This window comes from Zonotrichia leucophrys, chromosome 11 (assembly GCF_028769735.1).
Source record: "Zonotrichia leucophrys gambelii isolate GWCS_2022_RI chromosome 11, RI_Zleu_2.0, whole genome shotgun sequence".
NCBI lineage: Eukaryota > Metazoa > Chordata > Aves > Passeriformes > Passerellidae > Zonotrichia > Zonotrichia leucophrys.
In genome coordinates this window covers 12,630,511-12,651,198 of record NC_088181.1, presented here as the reverse complement: position 1 = coordinate 12,651,198, position 20,688 = coordinate 12,630,511, and the positions used below count along the sequence as shown (strand labels likewise).

At 39.3% G+C, this 20,688-nt stretch overlaps 1 protein-coding gene across 1 annotated transcript in view; it reads left to right on the top strand.

Annotated features, from left to right (window-relative positions):
• The window catches only part of TENT4B (terminal nucleotidyltransferase 4B), a 39,646-nt gene that overhangs the window by 6,237 nt on the left and 12,721 nt on the right, over positions 1-20,688 (top strand). Inside the window, exons 2-3 of the mRNA XM_064723047.1 lie at positions 15,101-15,224; positions 20,314-20,360. Of these exons, the coding sequence (XP_064579117.1) occupies positions 15,101-15,224; positions 20,314-20,360 (171 nt within the window). The remainder of the gene's footprint in view (positions 1-15,100; positions 15,225-20,313; positions 20,361-20,688) is intronic.

The window sequence follows — 20,688 nt, the reverse complement described above, 5'->3', positions numbered from 1 at the left end:
TCTTCTGTTTGGGACTTGGATACCTATTTACCTTGGAGTGGCTATATAAGGAACACAAGTTTGGCAGACTTTTTTTTGGTAGATGGAGATGTCTATATTAAGTAATAGGAAGAGTGTGTCATTCCCTCTTGTGTGCTTGCTGATTCCCAAGAGCTGCTGTGTGTTTTATGCAGCAGTATGCATTGAAGAAGGAGGATCTGTTCACCCTGAATCTTTATTAGTGTCATATCAAACCGTGTTGGGGTTGTAGCTCTTACTGTTTAATTGTCAAACTGTTAGCATAAGGTCAGTTTTAGGAAGCCAGGTATCATGTTGTCAGTCCCAGAAAGTGCAGATAAATGGAGACCTGTATCATGAGAGCACATTATTGCTTTTCTCTCCCCTTCAATATTTTTTCTGCTATCTCCATATTATACTTTGTTCCTGTCCGTTTCTAATAATTTATTTAAAATTAGAATGTTAAGTCTGTTTATCACTTTGGGGATTCACTTTGGAAAATTTAAATGTGGTTTTCAGAAGCTGTGTGCATAACTTTGCTGTTAAAATGATAGAATAGGCTAAAATAGGAGTACTTAGTATTTCTTTTTATTGATCTCATCATGTGGGGGTTCTGAATACATCTTTCAGTTTGGTCTATGTGCTCCCAAAATCATGCATATGCCAAAATTTCAGAGATGACTGTTGCTTCAAAGCTTTTTGTTTATGTTGTATGTGATGTACAACAGTGGTTCCTGTGCTCTCCTTGCTGGATGTTGGAACTGGCAGCAGGAGCAGGATGCAGCCTAGAGCCAGCTTAGGTTTGTGTTGAGGGAGGGAGTTGTGCTGGTAGTGATAGAGCAACACAACCAGTGCAAATTTTGCATAATACATAAGGTTTGCATATAAGCAAATAAATGCTCTTGCTGTTCTTAGTGGGCAGTTGGAATGCTAATTTATTATTTGAACATGCTGGGAATTCTTAAATTATGAGTGTTTCTCTTTATGAATTATGTTTTTGGACGAACTGCCAAAGAGTGCACAGAATGTCACGAGTATTTGAGTATTGCTTTCTGTGCCTTTGCCTAGAAATGGGGGCTAAAGGAAATATTTCTATAACCAAGAAAAAGAGAGGAAAACTGCTGAAGTCGATATGAGCTGCAGATGTTCTTCCTAGGCTGCAAATAGCTATAGCAGGAGCAGTTTGAACTTTAATAATTTTGTAACTTTAAGCAACAGATAACACAGCCCGAATTTTTTTCCAGCAATACTATGAACTTAAGATATCAAAACAGGAGACAGACATAAATTAAGGGAACAGAACTTTTGTTTATAGGTTTGTACAAAACTCTCTCCTACACATCACTAGAGCCAGTATAAATCTTCCCAGTAACTTTGTATTGGTGATCCTGGTGTGTTGTAGCATAGTCATGCAGTCAAGGTGTCAGTATTGCTGCATTCAGTACAGGTTTTCTGATCCTGCCTGTCCCTGATGGTTGTCTTCCTGACCCTTAGAGCTGTGTCACAAAATCTGTGTGACACTGAGCCACACAGATGGTGTCCCTTGGGGCAGCCAAGCTCTCGGGGTGGGTCATGGGTGGAAGGGCAGGTCTGGCACAGCAGCTCAGAGTGAGGGTGAGCTGCTGCCTGACTGAGGCTGAGCTTGTCTTGTGCTGGGATGCAACAGCATTTGCTGATTTTCTTCCTCCTGTAGTAACAATTAAGATTATTTGGCAGCCCTCACTCCAGATCAGCCTCTCTGACAGTCTCATAACATCCTCCATGGTATGACACCTACCTCTGACTTATTCAAAAGTGATGTTCAGTGAAAGAGGCACAGTGTTGCTACAGTGCTTTGAGAAGGCTTTATGGTGTGCTATTTTGCATCACCATACTGTATTGCGTACATTGTGCAATTTTTTGTTTTGCATTGCATTTTTTAGGATTTTTACTGGACAGCAATGGTAGCAGAGACATAAAATCGAAGTCAGTGTTTGTGCACCTCCACTCTTCTGTCTTGTCAGTGTGATCTCTTATTGGAGAAATAGCCAACACTGTATTGAAGATGTATTGAAGATGTTAAGACAGCATGGAGGAAACAGTATTGTGATTCTGCAAGTAATAGACTATAACAAGGGACAAATTCAAATATTAAAATCCTCTAGAGCTTCTAAATCAGGGAAATTAGGGAAATTCTATGATAAGTGAGAGGTGTGTAGGTGACTAGCAACACTGGCTCAAGACCTTCACTCAGTGTAGATTCACTTTCAGTTACATTTAAGTACACCCATTGAAAGTGTCATATGATTTCTTAACAATTACTTTGTTTATGGATGCAGCAACACCTGAAAGAACTTGCACTAACCTGTCACAAATATTAAGTATAGATAAGCTTTTCTTTGAACGTCTTCTAAAATACAGCATGCAGCAATGTTGTGCTGTAGTTTGACAGATGACTAAGGTGATGATCTTTCTGTTTGAGTCACGGTGTATGGTCTCAAGACAGGGAGTCCTTAATCAAAGCTGGTTGACCCTGCCTGACCTCTTGATGCTGTGTTTAAGCTAGACTGAGGAAATGTGATAACTTACTTTCTTAAGCTTTCTTAATTCTCACTGTTAATTTTAGAGCTGTTCACTTCCTATGTTACTTCAGGAACAGCTATATTTTCCTGTGTGCTACAAAAAGCAAGTGGTTTTTGTTCTGGTTTTGAGGGATTGTTATAAAAAGTATACTCCTTTCTATGTATTTGCATTCGTCCCCCTTATCCCTCAGTAAGGTTTTGGCTTTAATCTAGAGTATGCATATCATTTCTGAAAGTGGTGTGAAGGACTTGTGCCTTGCATCTGGCGTTATCTCTTATGTATTCAGAGGCACTCCTGGTTGGCAAGCTTTGCACAGTTGCCAGTTAAAGTGTTGAGTTAAACATAGTGTGGTGAAGGAACTGTCTTGATCTGAATAATGGTCATGATTGCACATCATAGTCTTAGGTCACAGTACTGAGTCAGGCTGAAAAAATTAGGTCCTAAGGTTAATTTTATTTAATTTTTGCTTTGTTCTGTTGCACTCTCCAGCTGGGTGATTCAACTCACATGTTTGAGGATCTTCTATATGCTCAGCCTTCTGGTTGTGCTTCAGCCTCAGTATTTTACACTCATTCATCCATGGGGAATGACTACTGTAGTAGTCATACTTGGCAGGTACTCACATGAGAAAATTTTCATGTTGATTTTTGCCCTGAAGAACTAGTTTGTTATTGAGCTAAGCAGCTTCTTTAAATGTACCTCTGCTTCCAGCATCAGGTGGAAGGGAAGTTTGCCTCATCAAGCTGTTAGATTGCTTCTTATGGGATAGTTTTTGAGATGAGGCAGAAAGGACAGTACAGTCCTGCTTCTTTTGCTCTCTTGTAATTACTTTGTATCTAGTGGGCATTGTTTTCTGTCTAAATTTGAACTAACCAGTGATCTTCTGAAGCTGCTGTTGTTAACAACCTGGACAAAGGTGACAGGGCACACACAGTTGGTAAAAGATAAAGTTTCAATGCCAGTAAGTAACAGTGTCAGCTCCTGGCATAGAAGTACCCAGGAGTAAAGAAGAGAATAACTGTATTAACAAACTTCCTCCCTTGTTTTTTGTGCAGTGTGGTATTTGCCTGTAGGCAGCAAGTCACTGAACATTATATGCTGTAATAGTTCACTTCAGCCTTTGCTGCTCTGAAGCAAACCTGCTGCAGGCATGCTGAAACGTGCTCTTTCAGCTGCTATTGATTCTGCTCTTTGTGGAGCTCACAGCAACCCTCCTAAACCTCTTACAACTGCTCACTGCTGCATCTTCTGCTCATTTTTTGGGTACACAGGACACTTCTACATAATCTTCTAATTATTTTTAGAGACTGTTTCCAGCAAGTGAGTCAGATGAATCTTGAGGGTGTTTCTGAGAGCTCTGCACAGCCTTTCACTCTACATTTGCTGCTTCTGTTGTTCTGTGCACAGATGTGTCAGTGCACATGTGGATGGTGTGAGCAGGTGTGCCAAGTGAGGGATGCCCCATCCTGGAGGGAGTTCCAGTAGTCACCTTTGTGATACTAGGTCTGAGTCAGACCATTAAAAGTCCCCTTTTTTCCATCTTGTGCTGATTCTTCTGTCTTCATGTTCAAGCAAATCCCAGCACTTGAGGTAGCTGTGTGAAATCTTTACTGAGTCATTTTTCAGTATGGATTTCTCTTTTAACATTTTGGACTCATGGGAAGTATTCCAATGCAGTATTTTCTAGTATTTTCTTCTCTACTAAACAACTTCTTGGTAGTTTTCTGACAGATGTACTAGGTGAAGCTTCAGGGGAAATAAAGAAGATAAAACCCCATTATTTGATCCTCAGGGTTAGTCAGGGACCAACTTCTCCAGGTACTTGGAAGGATGAGATCTGTCACCTATGTTAGAAGAAGCATTTTTTGCAGTTCATGACATGCAAGCTCTTAAGCGTGCATGTTTATCACTGGGCTGATAGAGGTGACCATGGGAAGCATTTTTCTGTAATCTGCTTAGGTAGTGTCCTTTTTTGATTGTTATTGTTCGTAGTTTTCCATCCTGTGACAGTAAGCAGAGCTAATGGAGGCTGTTGACTGCAAAATACTTTGCAGTGTTACTGCTCCCAGCCCGTGGTGTTTCTGGTACCTGTGCATCCTGCCTTGCAAATAAGAGTATCTGAGGACAAGAGAACAAATCAGAATATGAACAGTTTCTAATATATACCTTTAAGGGAGCATAATACTACATCATGAATCCCAAAATGGATACTGCATTGTTTAATCTGAACATAGTTCACTGTGCACACCCTTACTGTAAAGGTAACAATTCATCAAAATAAAAAGTTACCTGAAATGTTCCTTGCACCTTTACCATAGTGGATGTGATTGTTCCTCCTCTTTCAAAGTGCACCCACTGTAGTTGCTTTTAAGCATTTAGAAGTGAGAGGGGGAGCTGCATCTGTGATTTTAATTTTGCCTGACTATGACAGCAGGGCATCTGAGCTTGTGTTGGTACTGTAGGAGAGTGACACCAAAGTAACAAGTAATAAACAGGTCATAAACTTGTTTCAAAACAGGTAACTTGAGGTCATTCTTCATTTTGCTCAGGGAATAGAAATTTAACCTACAAACTCAACCTTATGGTTTTAATTGTAATTGTAATAATAGCTTTAGATACTTTCATAAGAAGTTCTGAGCACTTCTTATATAGGAAAGGTAGCAAAGTAACTTGGGGCTCAGTTTTGTATTCCTTGAATGTTCCAAAATGCTGTGCAGGATAAAAAAACAAAACCAAACAAACTCAAAAAACCACACATCCAAAAGACTGTGCATATAAGAAGATGCTGGAAAGGCTTAGGAATCTGCACTGACTTTCCAGATGGCATACTGGCACTTCAGATTTAATTTGAAAATGTTCTTATGCTGGAGCTGTAAAGTTATTAACGAACTGCAACTGTGGCTAGTTATTGGACTTAATATTTTTATATTAGATTATTTTCAGTTTGATCCCATGTTCCTGAAGGAGAGGTGTTGAGAGTTTTATTCTGTTCTTGGTTCCCCTGCCTCCTGAGCAGTTCCAGAGCAGGTTTGCTGCACAGATGGACGTGCAGAGGGTTTCTGGAGCGAGCAGGGCGTGCGCGGGGTGCGGAACTGATCTGTGCAGCCAAGTGAGGGTGGGAGCCCCGACCCCAAACTGCCTTTTGTCTTGGCTTCCAGGTGAGCAGGGTAAGCCTGGCGCCGTGGTAGTGCCCCTTCCTTCCCAGGGACTGCTGTGGACTTGGTTGGAGTAGACATTGAGAGTGTAAATCTACTGTGATGGAAGGAGACAGGAGTTAATGATTACATTGCTCTCCATTCTTTCATTTAACTAATCTTTCAAGTCAAATAATTTATCAAGTCATAAACGAGAATATTTGCCAGGCAGAACCCACTGTGTGTGTGGAAGTAGAGTTTTCTCCACTCTGTTCTGTGTGAGAAAATCCCGTGCAAGGCTTGCCAGGCTTCCTGTTGGGTGACCTGCTGCTATGCACATGGTGGCAAAGGTCTGCTGCAGGCTTTTTGCTCCCATCAGAGTTTTCAGGTGGAGGTTTTTTCCCAAGCCTGTTACCCTCCAGCAGTACTCATCAGTCTGCTGGGAGTGTGTTAGTCTCGCCTCTGCCCAGATAGCATGTGGTGCCAGTTATCAGGAGGTCACAGATTGTTTGTTTATGTGATAGTATTTACTACGCTAACAAAACAGAAGCAATACACTAGAGCTGTATAAAGATCTATGCTACCTGGCTTTATGGAGACAGACAGAAAGGCAGATTACCTGACCTGCTGTTTCCTTCTGGTTTGGTTTAATGGTAACACCACTGGTGTGATTTGCCGAACTGATGTAATAGACCTTTATTTGTTTTAAAACTCCCTGCTCATAGCTGTTGTGCTGATTCAGAGGGGGTCAGAGCTATTGGTATGTTACAGTAATTTAGTAGTTGTAGCTTTTGTTACAGTTCTAACACAAACCCAAATGTTGCTATTTTACTGGGAAAGGTTAACTAATTAATATTAATTGAACCACTGTTGATACTACTTTTACTTGTTAAGCTCTTGTTTTAAAGCAAACTTATAAACTGTTGTTTGGTCCTTCTGAGTGCTTTTTTAAGCAAAGGGAATTGGCAGGCTGAGGAAATCCTAATTCCCCATTGTAGGAAAAAGATACCTTCAAATTCTCTGTCATTTTAAATATTTGGGAATTTACCTGAAGCTGCAATTCCAGAATATACAAAGTGCATGCTAATAGTTGCACTTTAAGACTTTGAAAAAAATATATATCTGTATTTTAAATGATGAGTTTGCAAACTGCATAGTCTGTATGTGCAACTGTTCCAGCAGACTAACACTGTTTTTCAAGTGAGCCAAAGAAGAACAGGGTGGCTGTATTTTATAGGAGATGTTAGAATTACTGGTGTGTTTCAAGATAATTAGATATTACCAGAGTTGCACTCTTTGTCATTATGAAATAAATCAGCTTCTTCCCATTGCTGCTCTTCCCACTTTGTTTTTCCTGCACAAAACCTTTTTCTCCCGCTTCATCTTTTTTGTTTTGTAAGGACTTTTTCTTTCAGATCAGTTGAGGTAACAGTTCCTCTTTTTTTTTTCACTCCTCTGGTAGCAAAATGCATCTTCCATCACCTGAGGGAAGAGAAGCAACAGACTCTCACAGCACTTGCTTACAGAGATGGGAAGGAGGGATGATATGGAGATACTTTCCAGGGAAGAAATAGAAGGTTATTCCCACACATGCAATGATTCAGCTAGATTGTTTTTATGTACAGTGTGATTGAAAAAAAAAAAAAGGGCAGTGGGAAGTAATGGGAAGTAAGGGTATTTCTCAAAACAGTCTTTCCAGTTGGCATTTGATGTTTTTTGCTGGAAATGCTGCAAAAAATAAAGAGCAAGACTGAGGATGCATATGGCATGGATTTAAAAGCCAGTGGATGAGTTTCCAAGTTACACTTCAAATCACTTAGTGGTAGGACTAATTCAAGCATCTGATTTATAATTAAAGTAGGATTTTTCCCCCTCCTGAAAGACAAATTTCTGGAGGAAGAATTCTAGTACATCCAAGTGTACTTTAGGAAGGCAAAGCACACAATGAAATTTATAAACAGACAAAAAATGCTCATTTTTACCTTGGTAGGAAAAGGGTCTGTTACATTACTTCTGACTAAAGAATATGCTTGGGAATTTTAGGTAGAAGTAGCTCAAATCAGTTTAAAAAAGAGAGCTCTCATGCTGATTGAAACAAAGGGTCTCTAAAATAAATGAAAACCTGGAAAGATAGAGATACCAGTTTAAATAATTGAAAAGAACTGTCCACATTTCTTCTTTGTCCGGGATTTTTATGTCTCTACTACATTATGCTGTTTCCATAAAGCAGTGCTATTTTAGTGCCTTTTATGATGCAGTTAAACCCATAAGTCAATGTAAAATACAGAATATAGGTGAAAAAAAACAACATTTATTTGAGGGATTTAGGGACAGTGGGTGTTGATTGGAGGAAGAAATAGGCTTTCAAGTATTTGCACAGTATAGAAAGTGTAGGTCTTGTAGTGTAAATTTAGTGACTTTTTTTCCCACAGCATTTGAAGAAACGTGCATAATCAATCCACCATAACTGGTGGAAGTGAGCAAACTATCTTCATGTTTTCAAAACTCAGTATCAGCATGATCAAATTAATCCCAAAAGACTTTAGTCCTGGAAATAAGATCAGGGTTCCTCAATCATTTACATATTTGTAGAAATTTTGCTCTCCCTTGGTCCTAAAAGGCAATTCTTTGAATTTCACAGCAGATAACAAATGTTAGTTAGAAAGGGCAAGCTGGTTTTGGGTAAACCCTGAAAGCTACTAGAGGTGTTTTTCTGGGTGTAGCTGTGCCCTTTGAAGTTCTGCTTGCATCTTTCCACCCTTTGCCATCTTGGGGGGCTTGGGCTCCTCCTTGGGCTCCCCACAGCTCTGAGAAGAAGTGGCTGCTTTACCTGAACTGATAAAGGTGGTGGAATTGAGCTTGGCTAACCTTGCCCTGGGTGGATTAGGTTGGTTTGTGTAATCCTGTTATAACAGCCCTGTGTCTGGGAAGCCAGGCACTGGTAACAAACACCTGGGCTACACTGGACAGGGACAGATATAAACCTCATTTGCCTACCTGTCAGCAAAGGGAAATTCTCCATTTGCATCTTAGAAACTTTTCACAGTGGATATCCTGATTTTTAGTGATGTTTTATCCTGATTTTTAGTGATGTTTTATCCTGATTTTTAGTGATGTTTGGCAATCTTACGGCAGTGGAACACCTGTTTTTTCTACATGTCTGTTTTTAGGTAAACTGTGAAAAGATGGTCTGTGAAGCTGTATTGAAATGGGAGAACTGGAGAAAAAAAGTGTGATATCAAAACCCCAGCTCCTTAAGATTTCTTGGTTTTGTCAAGTTGCTATTAGGGACATGTTTGGGGGTGTTTGATTTTAAAGCTCCTGTAGGGCATATGTGTCTCAAAATATGGTTACTGTGTGACCTATAATGTATTGATATGGTTCAGTAACTAACGATATAAAAATTGATAGTTAAAGTCTCTGAGGCTTTTGAAAATTGTTTCCTTTATTATGCATAATTTTATTTTCTTATGAGGACTGATGTGTCAGTCACCATGAAACTTAAGTGCCTATTAAATCACCTGCAAATGCAGTTAAGTGTTTTTTTTTTCAGTAGCTTAAGCCAGGAAATATTAAAAGGATTTGTCTGCTATGGAGGCCCAGGTGGTAGGGAAAGGACCTCAGCAGATGCTTCATATTTACAGTTCCCTTCAGGACTCTTAATGTTTGGTTTTGCCTGAGTTTGTAGGTGGGAAAATAATTTGTAATCTTTACAGTGTCTGCTGTTGTTCCTACTTCATTATTCAGCACATGTAGATGATAATAGTAATCTAGAAAATATTCTATTAAGCTTGTGGAAGAGCAGTGTTAAAATTGAAGGTTAATTTAGGTAGGTGTTGAATTCCCTAATACAATTGTGAGGGGGAGAGTGAGGATTGGGCTTTCTGTGTCTTTGCCTTAATACAATTGTTGTTCAAAATTATTTCAGAACCAAGTAGGTCATGAATATTAAGGGATAAAGCTTTGTTTAGTTCATTAAACTTATGAAGTTTTGGCAGGATTTACCAGTACCATCTTTTTCTTAGTAAAATTCCTTTGGAGGCTTCAAACTGAAGTTATTCTCTCTCCTGTGCAATGGTAGCTTTCCTTTTGGGAGTGAAGGGATGGATGCAGTTTGGATTCTTAAGTATTGATGCTTTCAGTGGCCAAAATACCTCAGGTTCCTCCTTCACATTCTTCTCCAAAGACAATTACAATCCTGAAATACTACAGTGTTTCTCCTTGTTTCCTTCAATTTTTAAGGCTTTAAATGATAGGGGCAATTAAACATTGTCTTTTAGGAATTAATTATCCAAAGAAAACTCAGATACAAAAGGCTCATTTAGTGCTGCAGGACTATGTTGCAAATATCCCTAAAGTTTAAAGCATAGAGTTTGGGAAGATGAAAGTCACCTGTGTGTTCCTTGCTTGCTTCAGCCCATCATCCACTGAGTTTCTAAATAATTTAGATTTTCATCATTCTGCAAATGAAACTTCCTTCAGAAATCCTGCCAAAACCAAACTGTAGTGCATGAGCACTAGATGATTTCTTTGAGTGTACTTGATATCCACTGTTTTAAATTATCTTCAGTGATGTTGCAAATAGCCTTTTGTGTGCAAAGGAATATATAAGCCCAAGGCAGAGAAGCTCTTTGGGATGGATGAGCAGAATTTTGAACAGTTGGAGCAGAAGCCATGGGTAACGCCCTGATGAGAGAAATTAGAACATGCATGCCTGCGTAATTTCTCCTGTGAAACGAAGAATAAAGAAGAGCCAGAGGAGAATGGAAGTATAGCACAATTCCAGAATGTCTAAACCAGGAATTTTTTAACATACAACCAATTATTCTGGTTAGTATAATACAGTGTGTTGAGACACAAAGCAACACTTAACTGCTAACCTCTGCTTAAGCAAAATGGGTCAGAATGATCTTCATCTCCCTGACTGCTCTGCTTTAGCAGGACTGGACTCTGCTTTACCAGGACTGGGCTCTGCTTTACCAGGACTGGGCTCTGTTTAGCAGGACTGGGCTCTGTTTAGCAGGGCTGGGCTCTGCTGTAGCAGAGCTGGACACTGCTTTACCAGGACTGGGCTCTGTTTAGCAAGGCTGGGCTCTGTTTAGCAGGACTGGGCTCTGCTTACCAGGCTTGGGCCGGTTATCGGAGGGTTTGTAGGGAATGGTCTATTTAGCCACTGCTTGTTGGGCTGTCTGAGCGAGCTGGACACTGCTTTAGCAGGACTGGGCTCTGTTTAGCAGGACTGGGCTCTGTTTAGCAGGACTGGGCTCTGCTGCTCAGCTGCTTGGGACCGTGGGGGCTGAGGGAATGGTCTCATTCAGCCACTGCTGTGGCTGTCGAGCCGTGGGCACTGTGTCAGTCAGGCTGGCTTCCTCCAAGCTGCCAAAATCTCTGAGGACAGTGGGCTGCTCATTTATTCTGCATCTGGATCTGAGTGCTGAGAAGTGACACTTGTAGTATCTCCAGTTGTGTTTCATAGATGTCCCTCCCATTGTCACTGTTGGTTCCAGTTCTGGACTTGCAGCAGGAGAGTTGTGCTGGTTTAGGTGTCAGGTAGCTGTGTGAGTGTAAGTGCTAGGCCGCATTATCTATGTGCTCTGCATATCAAACAGAAATTACATTCTGTTCATACATGATTATTTTTTAACTCATTGCCAGACTTGCAGCAAGATTCATACTCCAGAACAATGTCTTATGTAAAGGAGTTTGAGATTCCTGAATTTTACATTTAGAGCCCACAAGTTGTGCAACAAAATAAAGTAAGTTGTGATCAAACTAAGGAAGTAAGGTAATGCACTATGTTCCATAGTACTTGCTCCTCACAAAAGCTGCAGCTTTTCACCTAAGAGACTTGAGTTTCACAGTCGTGTGTTCCTGGTGGGGCTCTTTAGTGATACTGCTGTGGGAAGTCATTCTTGTGATTTTGCAGCCATAGTTTATTTTTTAATGAAACATCACTATCCCTCTCAGTGGGACATGAAATTAAATTGAGTGGCTTCTTTATAATTCTGTTCTTGCTGTGAAATTCTGATGGAATCAGCTTACCAGACTTGAAAACAGGTGTGATGCAGGTAGAACTTTGTTTTAAAACATGTTTAGAGAAAGTGAAAGAGAGGTTTTCATTTTAAAATGTGTTAAGATTTTCTGAAGTACAGGACAAAGATCCACTTGTTTACTCCTATTTGTGTAACGAAAATGGCAAACTAAAATGGCAAACTTCTCTTGTGCATGGCAGAGAATTCTCTCCATGCATCCTAAGTATGTGTTGGGTGTGCTTCAGTATGATTATAAAGCCAAATGAAATAGCTTTCAGTAGTGAAATCAGGTTTATTACAGTGTAATTTCTTTCTATAAACAAGTCTCCCTTTAAGGACTTTTATCTGAAATTACTGATGAATGTAATGGTGTTAAATAATAAAATACTGTTATGATGCCAAAAAGAACATCTCAGTCTCTTTGATCTTCATTTTGGCTAAATATAGAAAATTTCACTAGAGACTTTTGTAAACAGACTCCATTAATCCTAACAAATTGTTTTGAAAAACAGCAACTGTAATAGATGTTGATTAAGACAGTGAATAACCTTGAGTTTTAATTTTCAATACAGCATGAGTTAACTCCACATTAATTGGAGTCACGCCTCTAAGTCATGTTGTACTGCTCTGAAATCCACGTGTGCCTACTTCTGTTTGTCTTGGCTTTAATTAATCATTCCCTTATTTCTTGGCAGCAGCCTGTTATTGGGCAGGGAAATATGGATCCAGGTGTAGTCTTGAGCCCCTGTAGCTTCTGCCTGCCTTCTGCACACCATGGCTCTGTGCAGCACAGGAGGTCCTGGCAGCAGGAGCCTTGCAGCAGATGAAACACAGATATGTCTGTGCTATTTCCAACTGGAGTGCCGATGAGAACTCTCTAGTAGTCTTTAAGCCTTTCTTCTGTCATTGAAAAAGTTCAGATTTCATTTTTTTCTACAGGTGCAGTGTTTACTAACATTCTGTGCATGTGTAATGTAGGTTTGTGTGTTTGCACGTAGCTTAATTTTTTGTTTTGCCACAAAGCTTTTCATGACTACCTAAGAATAAGAAGGATCCCGTTCAAAGAAATGCAGACATCTGTTATTTATATTTAGAAAAAGAAATACATCTGGTTCTGACAACACATCATTATTTTATGTGCTTCTAAAGAATGCAGCAATTGATATGATTATCTGGATTCAGAGTGTCAGTGGAGTTAATAAAGAGCAGTGCCCTGAGAACTGCAGTGTGTGTATGGCTTGGCTCTCTGTGCACTTTGGGGACGTCTTTTCTGATTGCTTTGTTCCTTCAAAGTTCCCTGATGGGACAGGGCAACAATTAACTCCCATAAAGCATGAGCCCAGGAGCAGCTGGGCCCACTAATGATGGGCAGTGTGGATTTGTGCTGTGCCGTGCATGAATTTCTCCCCAGGGATACTCCCTTGTTATCATCCCAGCCTGTCTCATGCCATTCAGTGCCCTCAGGCAGCGTGGTGTTGCTCCTCGTGGCTCACCGTGCATGTGGGCATTGAGTCCTTGCTGAAAACACTGCCCCAGAGCAGTTTCAGGTGCCTTGTGGATGTCACCAGTCTGCTCCAGCTGGTCCAGAGGAGCAGAGGCAGAAATGGGGTTGTGTTTCTTGATCAATTCCCCACTGTGCAGCCCCTAAAGACAGACCTGACTCCCAGGTCTTCCTGAAGCTGGTGTACCAATTACAGTTGAAACGTAATTTCTATTTTCAGGAGTTTAATTATTGGGACTTTGCCCGTTTTCCTTGTTACTTCTGGTCTTGAAAGCCAGATTAATGGTCAAGCATGTGGAAACAAATTAGCAATTCAGTACACGTGGCCTGCAGTGGGGACAGAATGAACTTGGTCATTGAAGTGCTCAACTTGTCCTTTATCACCTACTTCTCACCTGGATCCAGTACTTGCACTGGGAAGATAACTGTGAGAAAGTTTAAATGCCAACACATGGAATAGCAGTGAAGAGTAGAACTGGCTGAGAAGCTGAAGGCAGAGTAGTCAGTCTGGTGTAAGGTGCAAGTGTGGTTTGGAATGTGCACATTAACTGCAGGATGTAAGCTTCCAAGGAAAGCAAGAAAGCAGCTGTAGGAGGAGGTAAGAGATGTCTTCTGTCAGAGGAGTTTTTCTCTTAGCCTTATCTGTATAGAGAGTTATGGCAATGGCCACCCCAAGCTCCCAGGCTGTTGTGACTGTTCCCCTAACTTGGAGGGGAGGAAGAGAAGCTTGTGTTGTTCATAATACTGCAATATTGGAAGAACTAAACACAGGTAGTATGAGTTCTTTGCCTGCTCTGACTCTGTTAAACACAACTGTTGGATATTTTAATCAGTTTTATTGACACCTGTATACAGCTTCCAGTTATTAACATTTGATTTATTTAAGTGTGTGTGCAGTAGGGAAGTATTAGATTCCCCATTTCAGCTAAGGCCTTGGTCTTAATAAATTGCTCTCTTCTGGTGGTCCCTCAGAGCTTTAATGAAAGATGCAGTTGTACTTGGTAACTAGAAACAATACATTCTTAAAAGATAACTAGCTATTACTGTAATGGTCATTGCAGAAAACAAATGAAATTAATTTAGTTACTCTGTGGCTGGAATTACATTATTAGTCAAGTTGATGATGTGTTTCTGGTACTACAGAAGCACAGAAATTTGTAGCACTGTATGAAGACATTTTTATTTCAGCTCTCATTACATGCAAGCTAAACATAACTCACTGACAATGAAAAACACATGTAATATGGTAAATTATATATGGGTTAACTGTCAGTCAGTCACTTATTCTCTGAGCAATTGCTGCTGCATGTGTACTACATATTTTCTGGGGTTATGGGGGGAGAGTACATTTTTAGTTTATGTGACTTCTATAAGCAGTAAAAGAAGCAGTTTTTCTAGCTCTAGTACTGGCACAATTACTGTCAACTTTTGCAAGCGTGGTACTGAATACAGACTGCTGCCTGAAGCTCCCTGCCTGGTGCCAAGGGGCTGACTAGGAAGTGTTTTTGTGAAGTGTGTACTCAGAGCTACAGCTGCGCTCATGGTTGAAGACTGAACCATTTCTGTGTTATGCTGGCATTAAAATAGAGTGTGACTTTGAATGTGAATTGAAGGCACTTGGATTTAGATTTGCTTCCATGCTTTTAGCAAATCAAGTGCAATATTGACCTGTTGGCATAAGAAGCTAATTGGAACTAAATGCTACAAAGTGTTGTGAAGGTGGATTTTTTTTAATTGCATGCTGCTCTAAAATTGCCCCTTAATGAAATTGAGAACTAGGAGCTTAAAATATTTTTTGTTAGAATAGTTGATATTTCATTTGCATGTGGGTTTTTTCTGATTATTTGTTCTTTCTCTTTTTATTTCTTTTTTAGTCTTCATGAAGAAATCATTGACTTTTATAAGTATATGTCTCCCAGACCTGAAGAAGAGACAATGCGGATGGAAGTGGTGTCCAGAATAGAAAATGTTATCAAAGAGCTCTGGCCTAATGCAGATGTGAGTAGGACACTGTTTTATTTGTTAATATGTAAAAGCAACATTTTGTGCCTCTTTACTTTATGGAATATTGAATATTGCAAATACTGTTTATTTTTCCATGCTAAACATAAAAAGACTTCTGGTGAAATGAGAGGGGTCATCTTTCTTACTCAAATAATGCAGGGTAACATTTTCTATCACACATAGGATCAAAGACAAGTTAGTCCTGCTGTAGTCAAAGAAAAGGCAAAAGGTGTGGCAATGTTCAGTCTCGTGAATATTTATTTGATAAGGTGAATGGAAACATATCAGACATGCCTGTATTGTGTTTAAAGAAATCTTCTGAAACTCCTGTCTTTAGTAGTAGGGCTTTTAGTTCAAAGACTTGTGATCTTGAATAAATCTGTTCAGGTGGTGTACCAGCAATATCACATTATGTAGACCATGGTATTTTTAATGGGCAGTTATACTAAATTGATATATTTTAGAAATTAAAAAAAACTCAGAAGTCTGTGTTTAGGAAGAAACAAATCTGTAGATCTGTGTGCTGAGCTGTGTAATGCCTCTTTCCACTGAAGTTTTTGCTAGTATGTACTCATTCAAAACAAGAGCTTCTCCTATGTAGGGCTGTGGGGTTTTTTGATAAAGGTTAGATTAAAAAGAAGACAGAGAAGTTGCATTTATAAGTCAGTATGGTTTTATGGGGACACAGTTGGGTTTCTGGCATAATTGAATCTAGTTTAATTATATTCTTCTACTAATATTGTGTTCATTTCCAGAATGTAAATTTCAAGCTGTAGTCATCTATTTGTAGAGAGCAGTAGCTGAAAATAAGGGCTTGTTAGCCAGAATAGCAAACCAGATTCAGACAGCAGCCCCTCTAGTATAAGGAATGCTCTTTGATCCTGCCACAGTAAAAGACAGTGTTTTGACATGAGTGACTTAAATCCACTGTTCATTTCAAATCTTCTTAACCTGTTTTTTGGAATGCCTTTTTAGAAATTGGCAGAATATGACAGAATGTGAATTCTGTATAAGTTCTATGTATGTGATTTGTGGTTTTGTGTGTAAAATATACTCACATTTTCCAAGAGGTTATTGTTATGGACAGTGTATCAGAGAGCATCATATGGAAGGAGCACTCCACTCATGATTGCTGCCTTTGCACAGCTGGAGGGAGGTGTTTGAGTCATTACTCCACAGGTCTGGCAATTTTCTCTTTGAGGAAACGCAGTAACCTTTCAATGGGAGCTGTGTAAGAGAGCAGCATGTGCCACAGGTGTGGCACAGCTCTCCTCTAACCCAGTGGGACAGCCAGGTGGACCCTAATCAGGAGCAGGAGTAGTGGTCTGGCAGGCAGTAGTGCAGGAAACAGTGTGGGTGCCTCACCCTGTGAGTGCCTTGGAGGAGAGCATTTCACCAAAACCACTGAGGCTTCAGCCTAGAGATGTTGCAATTTCCTAGGCAAGTTTGTGTGCTGCAAACTTAACTAGGCTAATGGGGTGAATGGATTTATTACCAGGGGATCTCTCTTTGTCACCATGAGCACTATGAATGGGGCACAAGAACATACTGCTTCCAGAGATACTCTGTGGGACAGGCTTGATCTGTAAAAGTCCTTTGTATTAAAAGTAACTTTTTATGTACATATATAACATACATATTTGTGTGTGTGTGTAACTTTACATCCTTGAGAAAATAGTCTTCCTTTAAGCTGCTGAAAGTTTTCTGTAGCCACCAGGTATTTAAGGAGGGGAAGCAAATTACGAGTCCTACCACAAGCGACAGCTGACCACTGGGCTTAGCTGTAACGTGACTGAGGGGAAGCGCACACTGTGTAGTTGAAAAACCAAAGTTCACTTTTCAATTAGTGCCAGTTAAATCTGCCAGGACTGTCTTTCTCCACTGTGCTTGAAAATGTTAGAGAGCGAGAGCGTGCCAGTTCTTTTTCTCAAGTCAGTAACTGTTCTTCAAAGCCCAAGTGCATTTTGTCTGCAGTTGTTACGTTGAGGAAGAATTCTCCTTTTGTATGTCCTTCCGTTTTCTGGAGGCTGAAAGGGAACTGAATGGTGACAGCAGCATTACTGTGGTGTTATTTTTCCAAAACTTATTTTGCCACATCAGCTTGGGAACTGAACCGCTGAACTCAACTGTGTTCGACTTGGACAGTCTCTTGTAATTTTTCAGTCCTTTGAGTTAATCACTAACCTTTTGGCAATCTGTGTTGGTTTAGCTACTTCTAAGATTCAAGTTTTGGGTACATGCTCTGGGAAGGTGGAGTGTTACCTGGTCCAATGTCCTCAGCTCTAACTGTAGTGTAAAGTGATGAGTTAATATTTAAGCTGTTCGTTTTGAGTCGTTGATACAGCCAGACTAGCTTAAATAAACTTGGAAGCTAAACATACACATTTAGCTTGTAATTTCTCACTAAACACATAGGTAAGACATAAAAAAAAAATTTAAATACATAAAAATCCAATACTAAGAAAAGAAAAATATGGCTTCATGAATTTAAATGTACAGAGAATGTACATGTGGAATGTGCCTGAGCACATCCCTTTTTTTCCCCCCTCTCCTGTTCCACTTAGGAAAAGGCTGAAAAAGCAGATGGAAGGGGGGTAAAACTAGGTATCCTAAACTGTTACTTTATTTATAGAAGTTAGCAATTGTGTCATTTGCTCTCTTACTCAAGGGAATGTGCTTAGAAGGAAACATTCCTAGTAAGTGAGAACTGTTCTTGGCATCAGCAGGGCTCTGACCATAAGAAACACTTTAATTACGCTGAAACCAAACAACCCAAAACATTTAAATGAAAACTTTTTAAGACAAATATTTTTGACAAGTTCAGTAAGAAAATTTGGCTACTAAACAAATAAGTACTTACACAGTTGAATTTAGGATACATTTGTAATGATATCCTCAGCTTCATGTCCATGTGACCACATAGATCTGAAAAGAGGGAATGTTACATATTTCACACACTTAAATTATGCAAATACTATGATTGGGAATGAAGCTAGAAAGATGAACTCTAGTTCAACAAACTTCAGAAAATTCTACTGAAAGTTGTAGAAGAAAAGGAAATTAAATTGGCTGTGGATTTTTTTTGTTGTTCTTTTGACAGAGGGATTTTGGTACCAGAAATTTACCATGCTTTTGTGGGTTTCCATTCTTTTGTGCTTAGTGAGCATATATTTGGACACATACTGTAATTAAATCCTTCAGGGACTGTGGAATTTATTATGAACAAGTTCACAGAAGTGTGGGATAAACAGTAACAATAGCCTAGAGGAGTAGGAGTATTAGAGTACTGTGGAGACTGAAGTTATCTTATGAGTGCAAATACAGATCTCTGTCCACAAGCAATAAGAACATGATCAGCAGCATTGGCACACCACAAAAACATCTCAAGTCATAATAGTGTTCTGGTTTGGGATGCTTTCAATACATGCATGGCTACAGAGCTTCAGCAATTTAAATTTCAAATTGATAATAAATCAAAATATTTTAAAATTTGTGTTCTGATTTCTCCACTCGTCCTCTTTTGTTTTTCCAGTTTTTGTGAGAGAGTGGTTGAAGTGTGGGTGTGGATTTCTTTTTTAATAGTTCAGTGTTTCTCATACTTCAGATTATTGTAGAAGAGCAGATGTTGTCTCATTCCTTTTGGTAAAGGTCATATATGTTGTATCAGTTAGTTTATGAATACTTTCAGGGTTGTTTATTCAGTAAAGGCTCTCTTTGCTGTTCAGCTGAATACACTATTTTGTTTGATATTGTGAAAGCACATTTAGTTTTTTCCGAACCCATCAGTGGCTGTTTTATTGTGCAAAAGCACTTTTCTTGTGTTTTTGGTGCCTGAATGAATCCTGGTTTGACTGAACCCAGTTTCATAGAGGATACTTTTATTACTACCCTGGATAAACATAGTGATTATTATTATTATTACATTCTTGGCTTTGTGATGCCTTTCTGCTTTTGTACAGTATTGATGTTTGTGCTGTGGCACCTCACAGTCTTTGCCAGTTTGAGAAGCTATGAACTGTCAATATTAAGTTGTGTATGTACTTTTTATTGGGCTTGAGGTGAGGGGCTGAGAGGAGTGAAGTGATAAAAAATAATCAGGAAGAAGCACTCAAACTGCTTCTTAGTCTACTAAACTATTAAGGCACTTGCAAAACATCATCTTTTCTTCTCTTTTTCTTATCCTGAAGGAGAAAAACATAAAAAGTGGGTCATTGACATACAAGTAGGTGGCAATCAAGCTGGTGTATGAGACTCATTAAAGCAGAATACTCAAGTCTGTATAAGGTGGCTCCAGGAAACATCAGAAGAATGGCTGAAAATTAGCCCAAATGTGTAGATATTTTTTACTTTGAAGTCTCCCCAACCTCCCTTTGAGACTCAGCACATGAGTCTGACCTCCCTGCAAGGCTTGGCTAGGTAATGAGAGCGTGGTTTTGGACAGCTACAGGGGAAACCTGGTGGTTGACACCTCCAGTGCTAGTAAAAATCCAGCATAATAAAGTAATTCTGTGGGATGTGAAGTTCTCTGAAACTTCCATTTGTTGTTTAAGCAGAAATAGACAGAGTTGTGGTACTTGCTTTGTAATGCAGAAAAATAATGGGGCATGATGGAATTGATTTTTTTTTAAGTATGCAAAGCAATGGAAATATGTTCAATTTCGAAATGCCTGAATTCTGAGAGGTATACTTTGGGATGTGTAAACAAAAATCAAATTTAACTGATACTGTTTTTCTTAAATATTCTGTCATCATTAAGCATTTCAAAATCTTGGGTTCTGGATTTTGACAAATTTGGTCATGGGAACAATTTTTACATTGCAAAGCAGTTGTTTATTAGAAAAGCCAAAGTTATTAATGTTTTATGAGTAAAACCAGTGAGGATCAGCTGTTTGTAGTACATTGAAGGTATGTATTCTTTAACAGATGTGTTCAGTTCCTGTTAGCAATACCAGAATCTACCAATGGAGGGTAGCAATAGCCAGCCTTTACAAGCAGCCTAGTAATAAACTTTGTCTTCTGAAGCCTGAAAAATTTCTTAATTCATCCTATATGTTTTCTCATATATCCTTTTCTTGTGTTTCAGGTGCAGATATTTGGAAGTTTTAAAACTGGTTTATATTTACCTACAAGGTTAGTAATTTTTCAGTGTAAATTCCACACAAAAGAAAAGTAACTTGTTGGACCTGTAACCCAGGGGTCATTTATCTGCTCTCCCTGGATCTGTGTTACTTGTGTCAATACTTGTTATGCTAAGCAAGTGTTTAGCTATTAGTTCTCTGCAAAGTGTACAGAAATGCAATAAATAAGACTATTGACTGTAACATGTGTCTCTATAGATCTTGCATGTATCAGTAGAAGGTTCTGAAATACCATGTGGTCAGAAAAGGCTTGTGTTGGAATTTGGCTTCATTAATGCAAAAAGAAGATGTTGGCCCTAAAATAAAAGCTAAATTTTATT